This window comes from Rattus norvegicus, chromosome 6 (assembly GCF_036323735.1).
Source record: "Rattus norvegicus strain BN/NHsdMcwi chromosome 6, GRCr8, whole genome shotgun sequence".
Taxonomy (NCBI): domain Eukaryota; kingdom Metazoa; phylum Chordata; class Mammalia; order Rodentia; family Muridae; genus Rattus; species Rattus norvegicus.
In genome coordinates, this window is record NC_086024.1 from 143756941 (window position 1) to 143775150 (window position 18210).

At 46.3% G+C, this 18210-nt stretch overlaps 1 protein-coding gene across 4 annotated transcripts in view; it reads left to right on the forward strand.

Moving 5' to 3' along the window:
• Positions 1–18210, forward strand: part of Ptprn2 (protein tyrosine phosphatase, receptor type N2) — a 752006-nt gene that overhangs the window by 174373 nt on the left and 559423 nt on the right. For all 4 annotated transcript variants that reach the window (NM_031600.2, XM_039111861.2, XM_039111863.2 and 1 more), the window contains one exon: positions 15702–15815. In NM_031600.2, the coding sequence (NP_113788.1) occupies positions 15702–15815 (114 nt within the window). The remainder of the gene's footprint in view (positions 1–15701; positions 15816–18210) is intronic.

The window sequence follows — 18210 nt, forward strand, 5'->3', positions numbered from 1 at the left end:
CTGGTGTTTACTGCCTGGAGACTTTTAGATTTAACATTTTCCTTCACAGAGGTATCCATTTCTTTTATCTTGTCAATGATTGAAATTCCTGCCTCCATCTCTTGTATTCTGTTGCCTTTGAGCTTGAGTCCCTCAATTTTTCATTTCCAGATTTCTCTCAATTTGAGTTTTCTTTATTAATTTTGTTTTCACTTGAAGGCCTTGAACTGTTTTATTTATTTCCTTCCAGTGTTTGTTTGTGTTTTCCTAGATTAACAAAGTGAGGATTTTTGGTTTCTTAAAAAACCCAGTTATGTAATGTGAGTATGCTTTTGTTCCAGTCCCAGGTGTGGGATATGGGGCTGCTTCAGTCTGTCCACAGCCACTAACTATGATTTTCTTGTACTCTAGGAGAGGCATGTTTTTTTTTTTTTTTTCCGGCTGCAGATAGTTTAATTCTGGAGACTCTAGAGAGGGAATAAATGCCAGAGCCCCAAGAAGCAGCAGGCACTCTAAGAAGGCTGCTGCTCCTCCCGTTGGTCCTGGCTGCTGTTGTTGAGGTCTGTCAAGTGTTTGGGAGAGGAGAAGAAGTTGGAGATATTTTGATGATGAAGATTGGACTTGCCCCAAGGAACGAAATGTCTCTAATCAGCAGGAAGTAGCCTATTTTGCTGGTGAAAGAGGCCAATGCTCCCATTTCCCCTCTAACGTTCTTTCTCTCCTATCTAGTGTTGGGGGTTTGGAAGGGATTAGAGTGGAATAAGGTTGGAAGGGAGGTAGAAGTTTAAAAACCAAGTAAAATGCTAAACAAGTAAGACAATAGATTTCTTTAAGGATTTTATTAATTTCATTTTAACAACGTCCACCATATTCATAAAGGCTGTTTTAAAGACCTTTTTGCTTGGGCTCCATCTATGTTGGAATATTCAGGGCTGGGGTAGGGTTGCTGAGCTCTAGTGGAGACTGTCCTGGCTGTTACTGTGATTTCACACTGGTGTTTGGGCATCTGGGATTGCGCAGATTGCAGTCCTAGGTGTTGATACCTGGTCTTGTCTTTATTGAGTAGGTGTTTTACACACACACGCACACGCGCACGCACGCACAGTTTCTGTTCTGGTTCTTAGGAGACTGTGGTGGCTACGTGTTGCCTTGTAAAAGATTTTCTGTACTCCTGATAGATGTGGCCCCTAACTAGGGGTTTTAGGTAAAACGTTTCTTGGTATTGAGAGCTGACACTTAGGGATGGGCTGGTAATGGGATGTCCACGGGGGAAGAGAAGCAAGTGTGCCACCAGGATCCACTTAGTCCCCTGGAATTGGGGCAGAGAGAGAGAGAGAGAGAGAGAGAGAGAGAGAGAGAGAGAAAGAACCTTAGAAAGTAATCTGGTAGGGGTTGGGGATTTAGCTCAGTGGCAGAGCGCTTGCCTAGCAACCGCAAGGCCCTGGGTTCGGTCCCCAGCTCCGAAAAAAAAAAAAGAAAAAAGAAAGAAAGTAATCTGGTACAGAGCTGAGGGATTGGATATAAAGAAGGGATAGGAAGTAGATATGAAATGAAGAGCTGAAGCTTGCCTCCTTGTTTCCCTGGACTTTGCCTCCATGTCCACCATGGCTGATGAGCTCTCAGGGAAGGCCCATGAGAGTTGGTGTCTGAAACAAAGGGATGGATCGGTGAGGAGGGCTGTAGAAGATCTGTGTGATCCACTGGCGATAGGGGAGGAGAAGAAGTCGAGGCTGATGCAGGTGATCTGCTACAGAGGTGGGGATGAGGCTGGGGGATTGGACTTGCAGAAGAGGAGGAAGAGGCAAGGTCTGAAGACTGCCTTCCTGTGTCCCTGGCTGGCATGGATGGACTGTTATTTTCTTTTTAATATGTGGTATTTAAATAGCTTTAAATGCAAGGTGGTAACTGAAGATGAACCATATTGGTATCCTAGAAATTATTCTTTGTTCTTAGTCTGCAAAACAGCATGGGACTGCTTGAAACTGCATGTCCTTAGGATGGCCCTTTGTTCTGACCTAGAAAGGACCTGCACCACAGGTCCAGATGGGTCCCCAGCAGGGACTCCTATTTGTTAACACCATCAAGTTCTCTTTTCCAGTGAGATAACAAAGTAGGCTTTATTGAAAGTTCCTGTTCAGCGAATCATTTCCCTCTTACAGAATTATCTGTTCTGGTTGGGAGCCACAGTTCTTCCATGCTCTGGCCATCCTTCTCTGGTGAAGTTGACAGTCACATGGGTGGGCTTCTGCTTGCACACTCAGTGTGGCTAGCAGTCTGGAGTACTACCTGAATTTAGTCCAGTGAAGAGGCTTTCAGCTGCTCCTCTAAGGAATAATGGCCTCAGCCAGTCTTTGTTCTATGTGCATTTGAAAAGGCACTATGTAAATTGTGTGTGTGTGTGTGTGTGTGTGTGTGTGTGTGTGTGTGTGTGTGTTGCTGGGCCACCAACCCAGGGGACTCACACATACTGGGGAAGCACTTTACCAATGAGTGATAACCCGAGTCTTCTGGTCACTTTTAGGTGCAGATTTCAGTGGCATTAAAGATGACCACCTGGTTGTGTCTCCAGCATACCATCCATGTCCTTATCTTCCAAAATTAATACTCTGTCCACATGAAGCAATGGCTATCTAGCCTTCTCGCCACCCCTAACACTTGGCACACTGTCTTTCAGATATGGCGACTTTTAAGACTGGCTTCTGTTACTTAGCATAATGTCTGTGAGAATCAGTCATGCTCTAACAGGTTCCATTATTGCCTTCCTTTTTAAGATGGAGAACATTCACATGTATGGGCAGGCCTCATGCTATTTATCTACCTCTCTGGTGATAGACCTTTTGTTTTACCTTTGGCCCCTATCAATAAGGCTACTGTGATCAGAGATATACTTGGATCTCTTTGAGACTTCACTTTCAGGTTTGGCAATTTATTATAAACTCAGGGTCCAATCTAGTGGCAATTGATGTATTAAACTAGCTCCATTATTTCTGCTTTGAGAATAAGCAGTGAGTGGAGATTACTAGAATGTTGTGCTTGTGGGCCTGAAGGTCTATGGGCTTACACTGAGGTCAGAAAGGGTGAATCTTTGTGTGTGTGCCTGTCTGTGTGTACCTATGTGTGTTGTGTGTGTGTATCTCTGTGTGTGTCTGTGTCTGTGTGTGTCTACGTGTCTGCATGTGTGTCTGTGTGTGCATGCCTGTGTGTGTCTATGTGTCTGCATGTATGTCTCTGTGTGTATATGTCTGTGTGTGTCCATGTGTGTCTATGTGTCTGCGTGCATGTGTACCTGTGTGTGTGTGTATGCCTGTGTGTCTGTGTGTTTCTGTGGGTGTCTATGTGTGTGTGTGCATCTGTATGTCTGCATGTGTGCTTCTGCATGTGTGCTTCTGTGTGTGTGTGTGTGTGTGTGTGTGTGTGAATTTGTGTCTATGTGTGTCTGTGTTTCCCAGGAACTGACACCAGATATCTTCCTCAATTGCTTTTCACCTTTATTAGAGACAAAGTCTCTCACTGAACTTGGAGATCACCAATTTTGCTAGACTGGCTTATCATTGTGCTCTAGGAACTCTCCTGTCTCCACTTATTCAAGTGCCTGGTCAGGTCCCCATGCTTTTATAGAAATCAGTTACTCGATACCCCATCTCCCTAGTCCATCAGGGAGTCTTGATAGTGGGATGGTAGGTGCCAGCAACTGTTACTGTGTAGAGCCAGGAAGCAGAGAGCCCGTCTCTCCAGGGCTTGCTGTATGTCCCCAGAAGGCTCCTGGTAACTAGGTAGATGAAGAAGTGCAACTTCCTCAGGAACACTGAATGACCACACTTACTTCTATGTTCCGCTGCCATGTTTGGGTGCCCAGCCTCCATTTTATGCCTGGGTGCTGCTGGGATGAACAACTGTAGTGAGTCTCTGTGTGCAAACACACACAGCCTGCTGTATATGTGAGAACAGGGATGCTCAGCAGGCCCAGCATTGCAGATAGTCATAGCTAGGGGAGGCTCTGGCTTTTGAGACTGATTTTACTTGTGTCTCACAAGGGTGTCTGTGGCTCATGGCGACCGTCCAGGGCAAAGGAGAGATCCCTTTTCCTCTGTGAAAATCAATCTGACTTTGCTGTGATAATGTTAAGAACTCTGAGGCACAAAGAGGTCAAGGCCCAGAAAAGGATGGCCCCTTTGCAGTCAGCTTCCCTCAGTTTAATAAGAGAAGTGGAGGAGAAGGCGGGATGGTGACTTGAAGCATCCTGAGTCTTGTGCTGGGATCGGGTGGAGCTCTGCATGGGGGCTGTCGCACATAAGTGACTCTACTGTCCCCGTGCTCTGTTGTAACTCAGACAGCGAGGGCTTCCATGTTGAGGATCTGCCTTAAGGATGTGGATGGCATAGGGGACATGATGGAACGAGGGAAGAGCCCTGAGGTAACGCTTTTTAGAAGACATTCCTCCCCCCCCCCACTTTGTCCCTCTGGAATGGGCTGGGAGCCCTTTAGTTGGTGGAACAGAAGGATCCCAGGGCAGGTCAAGGAGAGCTGTTCTGTGGTAATGCCTACTTTCCAGGTAAGGCAGGGACCAGGAGACTGTCCGTTTGTCCACACAAAGTGCTGTTTTCATCTTGCGCTGTCCCCAACCCTCCTGTCACGCCTTTCTAGTCTCACCTGAATAGCGGATGGATTCTGGGCTGATATAAGCAGCAGCTGGTTACTTGGCAACGCTGCTGCAGGGCTTCTGACGGGAGATTGCCTGCTGCAGATAAGCCCCTCTCCTCTGCTTATCTTCATGCCCCCAGCTCTGTACCAAACGCTCCAAACACGGGGCTCTCTCAGGTGGATCTGAGCTCCATGGAAAAGTCATCTTGCTGGGTGGGAGCCTCCCCTCCACTTCTCTCCATGAAGTTCAGGGTGGCTTCACACTCGTGATCCTTCTGTCTCTGCCTCTCCAGTGCTGGGATCACTATACCTAGCTCTTCCTCCATTCAGTATGTGGATCACCCCAGAGGACTCTCTCTGGACTGCACCTCTGGGAGCTGCACCGTGTACGTCTCCTTCTTTCTGCTGTTCTCCGTTTGCAGATCTTGGTTGTTAGGTTTTTTTTTTTGTACCAGGCTGTAGAATTTCAGGATTGCACAAAATGCTCATATCATTTGGTTCTATTATCTTATATCAGAAACAAATCCTGAAATTCTAAGGGGTTAAGCAGCCACATGAAGGGCACACAACTGGTTATCTGGGCTGATATTCCTTCAAGTTTCTCAGCAAGTTCTAAAGGTAAACATGATTAGGTTGGGTTCATCCAGTTTCCATAGTGACCACTACTTGGTTAGGTTAGACTATAGTTTCTGTGGTTATCACTAGGTGGGCCCACAGTTTCCATGGTTACTGTGATGCAATTGAGTTTGTCCACAATTCTGATAATGACCACTTGTGAGGCTTGCTTCGTTTTATTTTTATTGTGACTGCCATGCAGTTGTTACTGTTTCCTTGGTAACTGTGGTAAGATGGTGTTGAATCACAGTTCCGATGTCGAGGTTGGGTTGGCACAGAGTTTCCATGGTGACCGCCATGAGGCTGGTTTGGTCCATGGTTTCCATGGTGACCACTGCACAGTTGGGCTGACTCACAGCAGCTTTCATCTGCTGACTCAGTTTGTCTTAATTTCCCCGTAGAAAATTCCAGGAAGAAAAAACATGTTCGCTCCTGGCTTGTTCGTTTTTAAACTTTGCAGTATGTTGCAGTGAGATATGCTGGCTCATCTCTCTGGCCCCTCAAATGAAACCGGACTTCCTCGTAGACAGAAGCTGCATCCACTTTGCCTTTGCTGATGTTGCTGCATAGGCCCTGATTCCCTCGTTGAGGATGTGTGTGCAGAGTTCAGCTGGCAGATCCCTGCTCAGAGAGCTGGTTCGTCTGCCATGTGCCTGCATGCCACACAACTATTCTTAGGATTTCCCTTATGTTTGCAGTGTTGGAGACGGATGGGATGCAGGGCACTGTGCATGCTGGCCCAGTGCTCTGGCACCAAGCTGTGCCTCAGCTCCTTATTTATTTCAGCCACCAGAGAAAATTTTATCAGCAAGGATGATCAGCTTGCATAGCTCATTTGCCGAGAGTGACACTCTTCTTCGTTTTGTGTCTTAATGTCCCAGTCGTGAGGGCGAACATCATCTACTAAAATGCCAAGATGTGGGTTGGGGATTTAGCTCAGTGGTAGAGCGCTTGCCTAGGAAGCGCAGAGCCCTGGGTTCAGTCCCCAGCTCTGAAAAAAAGAACCAAAAAAAAAAATGCCAAGATATCATTTCCATCAGTGTGTGTGCGTGTGCGCACACACGTGTGTATTTGTGAGACTGGATTTCCAGAGTAATTAAAGTACTTAAGTTCCTGTTGGATATTTATGCCCCTGAGGATCTGAGATGGAATCGTGGTGCTGTAGCAGTGAGTGGTACTTAGTTGCATTCTGAGTGCCATGTGAAGGTTTGTTGGCACTGCCTGTGTTGTATTTTATAAAAAAAAAAAGAGCCAGGATATGTTTGGTAGAGGTGTGGTACGGTAAGGTGGAGGGGGTGCCCCTGCAGGCCCATGCTGAGACTTCCCTTCTCCCTGAGGGACCAGCCAGGGCACAGGGAGGGGAGTTGAGGGAGTAGAGGGGAGAGAGAGAAAGAGAGAGAGAGAGAAACAGAGAGAGACAGAGAGAGACAGACAGAGACAGAGACAGAGACAGAGAGACAGAGAGACAGAGTAGAAGAGCAGAGGGGAGAGGCCGGCCAGGAACAAGTGGAGACAGGGGGGAGAGGAATGGGGAGATGGGACAAAGAAGGAAGAGAGTTAGAGGGAGGGAGGGAGGGAGAGAGAGAGAAAAAGAGAGAGAGAGAGAAAGAGAGAGAGAGAGAGAGAGAGAGAGAGAGAGAGAGAGAGAGAGAGAGAGGCAAACAGCCCCTTTTATAGTGAGTGAGTCAGGCATTCTGGCTGTTGCTAGGTAACTGTGGGGCAGAGCCTAGGAGGAATGCTAACAGCCTGTGAGCCTGTGTGCTGACCTCTGCTGGTACTGTAGAGGCAGCCCTGTGGCTCCCTTCCTCATTTGCCCCTTTTTTCTGGGACCCTGTCAGCTCTCTGCTGTTGTCCAGAAGGTGGGAAATGGGCTAGGGTGGTTGTGAAGAATCTGGTAGTTTTATGGACCTGTCATGTGGTTTGTAAGACGATCTGGCTGCACTTTTCCTACACCAGCCTGGCTGTCTCTTACTACAGTGGATTTGCTGCTTTCCAGAGGATCAGTGTGGGTACCGGCAGTTGCACTCTAGCTAGGAGCATACTGGTGCGACCCTATGCACAGTGGGCAGCAGAGCACTGTGCAACTGGCCCAGCACACCTCCTGAAACTGAGGAGCGGTCAGTGTTGGTAGCCTAGGAAACCCAGATCATAGACAGTTCCCCCGCCTCAGCTATTTCTATGAATAGTGTTCAAATGGACGTTAGATACCAGCTAAGTGACCAATCTCATTGCAAGAAGCTGAGAATTGGCCCGAGGTTGTGACAAAGTGGGCCAGATGACACTTTGTAGGTTCCATGCCAGGCAGTATTGCTTTTAAGTCCTTTCACTGTAGGTGATCTGGATGTCTGGAAATCTTAGAGGGCAGTGCATAGAGCAACCCTGACCCACAGGTTCAGTGGAACATTAAGGAGAGTGAGTAGAACCACATCGCTTAATATTTAGAACTTGTTTACAAGTCCCCAGTCCTGTGATAGCTCATGACTCTGACTTTAGCATTTTATTCTATCGTTTCCTGTGAAAGGCAAGCAGAAAGTGATGAGTGAAGTTACTGAGAGACCAGAGGAGCTGGGGGCAGTGACTGCTGGGACCAGGGGACAGGGTGAGCTCAGGGATCTTCAGGACCAGGGCAGGTCACTTGTCCCTTGGTCTTATAGATACAGTGAAAGAGCTCAAAGAAAGTGTGCGTGTCTGCTTTCAGAGGCTCTCGTGAAAAGCTGCAAGCACTTCGCTTGCCCAGTGCTTCTAGCCACCTGCTCTGTCTTTCAAATGCCAGCTACCACTCCTCCAGCCTGGGTGGCTTCTTCCTCCAGGTGTGGAGTTGTTTGGTCTTCATCTTCTATGTAATTAGGTGTTCATCGGGACACAGTCCTGAATCTGAACTTCCGTTCTTATCCTGAGGGACATGAGCACACAGTGTGTGTTGATGGCTGTCGGAGCTCCATCCCCTTGGGAAGACACGGCTGCCTGGGAACCGTGTGGGAGGGAGCCTATTTGTTCTGAAAATGCCTTTTAAATGATTACCCTTTAAAGTTTCTGCTTATATCTCAACTTTCCCTAGAACGCTGGTCGACTGTGGGTCCCTACCGAGTCAAGTTGCTCACGGCTGTGAACACTCTGATCACATGGCTTGAGGCAGGATTCATCTCTCTCCTTGCGGTGGTACCTGGACACGTCCATTTGTGACACAGCTGTTCCTCAGAGCTCTCTGGAGGCTTCTTTCTGTTCAGCACAGGGGTAGGGGGATGTGGAAAGGGGGATGTGGGCCTCCAAAGGCCCAGCCACTAATGACCTCAGTTTAGGATTAGGATTAGCTGCATGTTGTAACGGTGCTGTGGAAATACATATCTCCTTGGGCCCTCCTTATTACCCCATTTATTTCAGTCAAGGATTGTAGCATACCTGTCCTACACTTTATGGTCAATGTCCACTTAAGTGATCACATGCTATGTGTGTCTCTCTGGCTCTGTGTTTCTTCACTCAAGATGATATTTTCTAGTATTCCATTGTGTAGCCGTATCGCATTTTCTTTATCCATTCTTCAGTTGAGGGCACCTAGATTGTTTCTGGTTCCTGGCTATTATGAATAAAGCTGCTATGAACATAGTGAAGCAACTGTCCCTATGGTATAGTGTGACATCTTTTGGGTATATGCCTAGGAGTGGCATAGCTTGATCTCGAGGTAGAATTATTCCCAGTTTTCTGAGAAACTGCCAAGTTGATATCCAAAGTGAATGTACAAGTTTTCACTCCCATCAGCAATGGAGAAAAGTTCCCTTTGCTCCACATCCTCACCAACATGTGCTATCGCTTGAGGGTTTTTTTTTTTTATTTTTATCTTAGCCATTCTAACAGGTATAAAATGGAATCTCAGAGTCATTTTGATGTGTATTTCCCTGATGATTAAGGACATTAAACATTTCTTTAAGTGCTTCTTAGCTATTGGAGAGTCTTCTCTAAGGAATTCTATTAAGATGTGTACCCCATTTTTAATTGGGTTGTTTACTTTGTTAATGTCTAGTTTCTTGAGTTTGTTTTTATATATTTTGGATATCAGCCCTCTATTGGATGTAGGGTTGGTGAAGATCCTTTTCCAATCTGTAGGCTGCCATTTTATCCTGTTGATGGTATCCTTTGCCTTACAGAAGCTTTCAGTTTCACGAGGTCCCATTTATCAATTGTTGACCTTTGAGCCTGAGCCACTGGTGTTCTGTTCAAGAAGTTTTTTCCTGTACCAATGATTTCAAGGTTATTCCCCACATTCTGTTTTATTAAATTTAGTGTATTAGATTTAGGTTTTATGTTGAGGTCTTTCCATTTGGACTTTAGTTTTGTGCAGGGTGATAAATGTGGATCTATTTGCATTCTTCTGCATGAAGAGATTCAGTCAGACCAGCACCATTCGTTAAAGATGCTTTTTTCCCATTGCATGGTTTTGTCTTCTTTGTCAAAAGCCAAGTGTCTAGTGTGTGTGGGTTTATTTCAGGGTCTTTGATTCGATTCCATTGATCAACTTGTTCCTTCCTATACTGATACCATGCAGTTTTAATCACTATTGCTCCGCAGAGCAGCTTGAGATGAGGGACGCTGATATCTCTCAGAGTTCTTTAATTGTTCAGGATTGTTTCTTCTAGCAGGTGGAAACTTTGAACTACCAATATGCACCCCTCTTCAAAAGTAGCTGCAGGAGATGTGTTCATAGCCCTAGTGGCTCTGAAGGAGCTAGGGGTTTACTCCTGTGGATTCTGTATGGTCTGTGGGTTTGAACCCCTGGTCACACTCAGGAAGGGACAATGGATATGATTTCAGCCTCCAGGGACTCTACAGTGTCCAGATAGAAAGTGACCTTGAAAAAAACAGGCAGGGTCAAGAAGATCACCTGAAGACACCAAGGGCAAAAGCAAAGTGGTGCCTGGAAATAAGGAGATACGGATAAAAGAGACACCCAGATAATTAACAAGGTAGGGCTAGGAAGTTCTGTATACCAGGAAACCCTGTGGTAGTTTGAGTAGCAATGATTCCCCCATAGACTCAGATTTGAATGCTTGGTCTCCAGAGAGTGGCATTACTAGGAGGTATGGCCTTGGAGTAGGTATGACCTTGTTGAATTGTTGGGGGATAGGCCCAGTCTGTCTCTCTCTCTCTCTCTCTTTCCCTCTCTCCCTCTCCCTCCCTCCATCCTTCCCCCCTCTTTCTCTCTCTCTCCTCCCCCTCCCTTCCTCCTGTCTGTTCCTGCTGCCTACCAATCCAGATGTAGAACTCATCGCTCCTTTCCAGCACCATGACTGCCTGCATTCACTATGCTTCCTGCCATGATGATAATGGACTAAACCACTGAAAGCATAAGCCAGCCCAAATTAAATCTTGCCATGATTCTGATGTCTCTTTATAGCAATACAAACCCTAACCAAGACAGATTGTTATTGGACTCACTGACCTGCAGTTGGGTTCCATTCCTGGTCACTAGTGCTGCAGATAGGGCTCAAAGTTTGAGTCCTTATAAAGGGTTCTCTGTTATGGTCACTGACCCAGCAAATAAGTAGTGGTTGTCCTCATCACTGACATGTGGTTGGGTCCCTGTCCTGGTCATTGACCTTGCAAATCAATCTCTGTCTTTGTGGATGGGTTCCAGACCCTGAAAGGGGTTTATATCTAAGTCATTGTATCATCCTGGTCACTCCTCCTACAGAAGGTCCCTATCCTCATTACTGACTCTGGGGATGGGTTTTGCCTTGGTTAGTTTTCCTCCAGAGGGGTCCCTGATGAGTGGGGATGTACTTTACACAGAGAGATAGGGAATCCATTGCAGATCAAAATATGGATACTACCAAGTCCAACTTGGTGAGCTATGAGTTTTATTGAGGTTATCTACAGAAATATAGGTGAGGAGTTCCTTTCAGGACTTAAAGCCAGATGCATCCCCAAAGTTCACCAAGCAGGGGTGGCAGTTCACAAAGCTGGAAACCAGGAGCACAGTGCACAGCCTACAGGCAGTTCAACAAGTTGGAGAGTGTCCTTTCCAGGTGACTCTGGTCTAAACCTCTCCCAGGTGACTAAGCTGGTTTCTGCTTCTTCCAGGAAGCAGGTCTTAGAGTCTTCTTTGCAGCTTGGCTTTTCTGAGAGTCTTCTCTATAGCTCAGCTCTGTTCCTCTCAGAGGGACAGCTTTAAGTGAGTCTGGTCAGTCCTGGGGGGACTTCCTGGAGCTATTTTAAGTTGTTTACCTCGGAGGCTACTTCTCTGCAGAATGGAATGTTTCAATCTCAGCTGGAACTTTTACACAAAAGACCCTGCCTTTGTCATCTACCCTGTGGAGAGGCGCCATTTTTGATTGGTGGATGAACCCAGTCTTTATTATTGTGTGGATAGGGCCTCTGACCAGGTCACTGTCCCTGCAGAAAGGTTCTTATCCTGGTTATTGACCTTGGGATGGGTCTTTGAATAGTCGCTGACTTGTGAGAGTGTCTGTTCTGCACTAGTTCTGCAAGTCGGTCCTGACCTGGTCACACTGACCCAGCTGGGTTCCTTTCCAGGTCCCTGACCCTGTGGGTGTGTGAAAAGGCACGAGTGTGCATGTGTGTATTTCTGTGCTTGGTGTGGTGATGTGCATATGCACTGTACAGGTATACGTGAGCATGTTTGTTCACGCTGAACACATGCACGTTCCTTCATCTATAACATGTTACTTTATCTATATCTCATGACAAGAGGATAGCATCCTCCTAGGCACCTTGCTGTCCTTGGTGTATCCTGGCCAGCATAGGGATCCTCACCCCAAGTGAACTGCAGCACCTCTGACATCTGTCTGGGTTGGAAATCTGGCTCTAGGGATGTGGCCACAAGGGGTCACTATTGTTGTTTCTTCCTCACTGGTCACTTGCGTGACCACATGTGGCTGAGGACCTTCAATGACAGACTAGTTTTTAAATGCTGCAGGTGGCTGGGATAGTCCCCTGGTCTGAGGCTAGGGACCAGGTTTCCCAGGAAACCATGTTCTGCTGATGTATCTTGCTGCTGGGTTAGCTTTCTGAATTAGCTGGGCATTGTGACTTCCCATCACATACTGGGGTAATGTTCCATACAGCCAGTGGTTCCTCCTGATCAAGTACAGTATTTCCCAAACCTGAATGTACATCATCGGCCATTGTTTGCATCATGGAGAGAAGCAAGTGGGGTCCCTGCCCCAGCACTGGTGAATGTCACTTGTGCATGGCAAGAATTCTGCTTATGTTTTTTGCAAGGTTCTTGCCTTCTGCACAATGATCTCAACACAACCTCCACTGAAATCATGGCAAAGACTATAATTGTGACTCCTTTCCTGCCTCCTCTCCCTTATGAATAGAGAATGCAGTACTGTGATATTGGGGAAACAGGGATTCAATGAGTCTTTGCGCTTTCAGTTTGCCCAAATGACCTTACAGATGATTGGGCAGGTTGATGCACTTGCTGTGAGGACTCAGCTAAGTTGTTCCCCTCACGGTGAAGTCAGAGGAAGGTGTGGTATTAAGTCCCACATCTGTAGGCTCCCCTGAAGAGCTAATGGAGAATCAAGTCAGATGAAAAATAAAATAGGAAAAATTATTAGCAAGAACAGAAACAGAGACGAAGTTACTATAGAAGTACAGAACTCATTTACTTCTTGGAACTTTTGGCAAACATAGCGCACTTGGTGAAGGCAGATCCTTCAGTCCAGGGACAAAGCTGACTCATCATTCATCCAGAGGCAGAACGATGCTCCATCTCTGATGATTTCCCTGTGGGTCTCCATGTTGGATGATGTGTGACCATATCCCCATCAGATGCACAGTGAAGCCTGTGTCTCTTAGGATTTCCTTCCATGCAGGCTGAGGCCTTCAGGGTGGATCTGGGGGAACTGAGATCAGTTTGTTTGCCTTTATTTCCTGGAAGTTTGACTTGATGTGTCTGAGCCTGTTCTCTGAAAGAGCACACAGTCCCCAGAAGTGGAAGATTAGCATCAACAGAAACTCTCGTGTTTTGCATGTGTGTCTGCTCTGTGACAGAAATCAGGAATGAAAGTGGGCTGGGGGGACAAACCAGTTCTGTGAATGTAAGCAGAGATGGGAAATGACTTTAGCCATAGAAATAACTCGTCACATGTCTGTCTGTCCATATTACCTGGTTGGCTCCTCAGAAAATCCTTATGCAGCATGACATCTACCATGAGGCAGAGACTTTTAAACCCATGTGGGTTGCAAACTATCAGGCTCCCAGCTGAAGCAATGAGACATTTCCCTGGGCATCTGTTTAATTTACAAAAAGGGAAAACAGCAGTTAAGCGATTGCTGATATCTCTTTAATCCACCCTGAGCAGGAAGTATCACATTGGATGCTATGGAAGATGAAGAGAAGCCAAAGTAATGGTCTTGCCTCCTTAGAACTCAGGATGCCACTAGGAAAATTGACATATGTATGTACATATGTACATATGTATGTTTGAGTCAGTGCTGTGTATATGCAAGCTCACATACATGCGAATGCTCATGTATAGATGAGCATGCATGAACTGAGTCTGAGCTTGGTGTGTGTATGTGTGTGTGTGTGTACACACACACACATACACACACCCACACACACACACACACACACACACACACACACACAGAGAGAGAGAGAGAGAGAGAGAGAGAGAGAGAGAGAAAACGCTGTACACAGAAATGAATGAAACTGTGCCTGTGTTCACGTATGAGTATACATGGATGCAGTATTGAGACAAAGGCCAAATACAGAACCACAGACCAGCAGAGAATGGCTCAGAAGTTGGACAGATCCTCAGGACCCTGCAGAGGTCTGTGTGGGAATTTAGGGAACAGTAATGTAGGGAGTAAAAGTAACTTTTGCCTTTGGGGGCTGTACTCTATGTGGTGTTGGTTACAAGCAAATGTATGTAATAAACCTTCAAAATGCCAGGAAAAGTCTATATTTTTCCCTTTAAAATGGGAGAATTGTTCTTCGTCTTTAAAATGGGAGAAGATGGCCTCTCCCCTTTTCATCACTGCTAGCAAAGGTGTCTTTCAGCAAACTTTTCACTTCTAGCCACACTGATGCCAGTGAGCTGGAGTGACTCCCTTCCTCCACTTTTCACTCTTTAGTACCATCCACTCTGATCTGTGAACAGGAGGATTCTGTTTTCTGTTCTTCATGGTGGAAGGGTATGGGCCCTACTAGAGCTTGGAGAACTTGGAGCCATCCCAAGCTGAATTCCAGAGCACTTCACCGCGATGGTGAGGTCAGTGGTTATTATTGTTGCTGACCACAGAAGTTTGGGTTACCGCCACTGGGGCCATGGGTACTGTGGAGGGGTGCTGTAGAGGAGCATCATGGCAGAGCAATCATGGAAGGACAGCATGGCAGTGACTGTGGCAGAGCCATTGTTGGGGGAAAATGCTGTAGGTTTTGCTTGTTTGTGGCCTGCTCTGTACAGTAGAACACGCTGTTCTCTGTATTTTCTAAGTTGACAAAGGCACTTTGACATGTCAAGATGCTTGCTATACTTAAGCTTCTTTCTGTCAGTCACAGGGCTCTGTCTAAGATGAACAGATATGTTTTGCATCAGGATGGTATCTGGCAAATATGTTTCTTCCAATTAAACTTGTTGCAGTTGAATGGCTTTCTTTAGTTACACTCGAGAAGATATTGTTGTGAACAAAAGAGAAATTGTTCCCTCCCACGACCTGGTGTCTGCAGATGGCCACCATGTGTGGCAAGTACTAGTCCTTGAATTAGTCCCTTATGTAAGCCAAAAAAGGTAATTACAACGTGTGACAGCCCATCCCAAAAGTGTACCCCAAACTGGCTCTTTGTTCAAAAACAACTAATTGAGGTCCACATTAATTAGAAGGTGTGGCTTGGAGATGTGATAGCAGTCTGTCATTACAGACAAAGGGAGAACCAAGCACACGGTGCTCAGTGAGACCCTAACCCCGCCTACATCGCTTTCTGCCCATGTCCCTTCCTGCACAGCCACTACTCACACAGGGAGGATCTCTCCATCAATCCTGAAGGCCTCTATCTGCAGGACATTCTCCCTTGTGGAGAACTAATCCCAAATGTGGCTGGCACTTTGCATTTAGTTGTCACAGTCAAGTTTCACATGAAAACGGTGAATTACAGGGGCCAAGGATGGAGCTCAGGGGGAGAGTGCCTCACTTGCCTTAGATTCCATCCCCAGGCCTAAAGCATGTGGATTACAAAATGCGACATGAAACGAATGGTCTGCATAGGCGGGAAATGCACACTTACGTAGTTCACCGTGCCAGTACCATGGTCTCAAGCTTTTGATCTGCGTTCTCTACGGTGCACCTTTCTGGGTGCTTCCGAGTTCCAGTGCTCTCTGGTGCTGTCTGAAGCTCTGCTCTGCCTCACCTCATTAGCAAATGGAACCTTGCAAGAGGCCTTCCTGCTCCTTGTGGGTGGAATGTCAAGTTCTCGCTTTGCCTTCCTATTTCCATAGATGGTGTGTTTGGAAGATGTCAAAAGGTTCCGGCCTTGGACACTTACCGATATGAGGTGTCACCAGGAGCCCTGCTGCACCTGAGGATCATCTTACAGAAGCTCTCCCGTACAGGTAGGCAGAATGGCTACTTCCTGTCTCGAGCTAGATGTGGATAGTGGGAGCTGGGGTTCTGGTGACCAGGTGAGGCCTGCTTGGCCTGCACTAGGGAAGGCTTTGCATGGGGTGTACGGAGCTTTAGCCTGTTGCGTGCATATGTACAGTAAAGAGAGAACCTGGAGTGACTGGAGGTAAGGGAAACTGAGGCTGCATTGGATGAGGCTAGCCTATCACAGTGGTCAGGACAGTCACTCATGTCAGTCAACCTGAAATTTCCACTTGGTTCCAGGGCTTCTAGCATGTTGTTTCAGGACTCTCTTGTATGAAACTAGTATGGTGATTCTAGTTTCTAGGCTCCTAAGAAAATAAGCTTTAAATGTATAACCCCTATTGTTTTCATAGCTATTACATATAACATCTAGGCGGGACCAGTATCAGCACAAGACACCCAAAAATCAAGTTCTCAGCACAAAGGAGATTCTTTGTCATTACTGATAATGAAGGGGTCAGTCTGATGTGGCCCCCTGACAGGCAGGAGATGCCATCCATAAAAAAAGCGTAGGTAGAAGTAGCAGAGAGAGGGATGGGACTGGAGATTTTGAGCATTTTGGGACAAGAGTGTAGAGGATCTGTGGGATATTGAGGATAAATATGGAGGAGCTGAGAGGAAGACAGGTAAGAGAAGTTTGGAGGGATAGACTCTGAGATGGTGGAAGGAATTGGAGCCCTTTGTATGTTATGAGTTGAAAAAGATATTGATAGGAATTGGTTATAAAAGGGAATCAATAGATTGTGAAGGGGAATCAATAGATTGTGAGAGGGATCAATAGATTGTGAGAGGGATCAGTAGATTGTGAGAGGGACCAATAGTTTGTGAAAGGGGATCACAGAGATTTTTTTAGATTGAGAGGTATATAGAGAGGTTGTCATGAATGTTGTCATGTATAGTTTTGGAGAGGTGAGAGACAGGGGCAAACGCTGGTCCTAGGAAGAGTTTATGTGCTTTGGAAGTGTAGGGATGGAAAGGTTTGTATAGATCTGGAAGGCAGAGGGCTGGAGAATGTGTTAAGTTTAAGGACTTATTTATGGGTAGGAGGACGGAAGAGATCCAGAAATGGCTTGGTATGGGGTATATAACAGGAGTGAGCATTTGTGGGTCTATGAGCAGAGGAAGTTGGCCATGAAGGCAGAGACAAGAAGTGGAAATGAGTAAAGTGGTCTAGAGTGAGGAGTCTCTGGGTTGGCTTGAGAGAGAATTCAAGATTGGTGACTTGAATCTAGGACAGTTGAGCTTTGGAAGGGATGACCCAGTACCCCTGGAGCCAAGGAAATTGGAGAGTAAGTCAGTGTCTGATTGGCTGTTGGAGAGGAAAAGACTGTAAAGGAGGTCATCTACATATTGAAGCAGGTAGGCGGGAAAGGGGAAATGCAGGCCAAGTCTGTAGTGAGTGCCTGGCCAAAGAGAAGATGATTATCTCTGAATCCTTCGGGGAGGACAGTCTAGGTTAGTGGAAGGGATTTCTAGGTATCAGGGTCTGTCCAAGTAAAGGCAAAAGATTTTGAGAATGGGTATTTAGGGGCATTGAGAGAAAAAACATCTTTAGGGTCTAGGACTGAAAACTGAGTAATGTCTGGAATACAGGATAGGATGTGTAAGGGTTAGGGATCACAGTGTGAATAGGGATAACAATAGCATTAATGGAGAATAGGTCCTGGACCAAGCAAAAAGTACCATCAGGTTTTTTTTAAGCTGCCAGTATGGGAATATTTTAAGGTGAAGAGGTGGGGGTGTAGAAACTGGATAACAGAGACTGAATGAGAAGTTTGAGGCCTTGGGGGCAAGATAAGGGTAGGGGATACTGAGATTTGGAAATGTAGGCAGAAAGAACTTTGATACTAATATAAGAGGCTTATGATGTGCAGCAAGACAAGAGGAGAAGGTTTCCCACACAGTGGGACTGAGTAAAGGAGGAGGCAGGGGATAAGAGAGTTTTGGGGATTTTAAAAGAGGGTGTGTGTGAAAGTGAAAGTCAAGGAGGGAAACGAAGGGACACAGGCGTTATCCTGGGGGTATTGCCATGGTAGAAGGTAAAAGTAATACCAATTTTGGAAAGGACATACATTCCTCACAAGAGAATGAGACATGAGGGTATGAGAAGGAAGAAAATGAAAAGCCTTTGAAGGAACAGATTACGAGAAGAGTCTGGAGAGGTCTGGAGGGCTGGCCATGTTCTCTGACTATGGATGAAGGGGAGGAGTGAGTAGGACCCTAGAATTCTCACAGGACTGAGAAAGTGGTCCAGTGTCTAAGAGGAATGTGATGTGGTGATGGGACAGAAACATTGAGACCCTAGGCTACTGGAGAATAATTGACATAGGTTCAGTTAGGTTACTAGCAGATCCTGGCTCC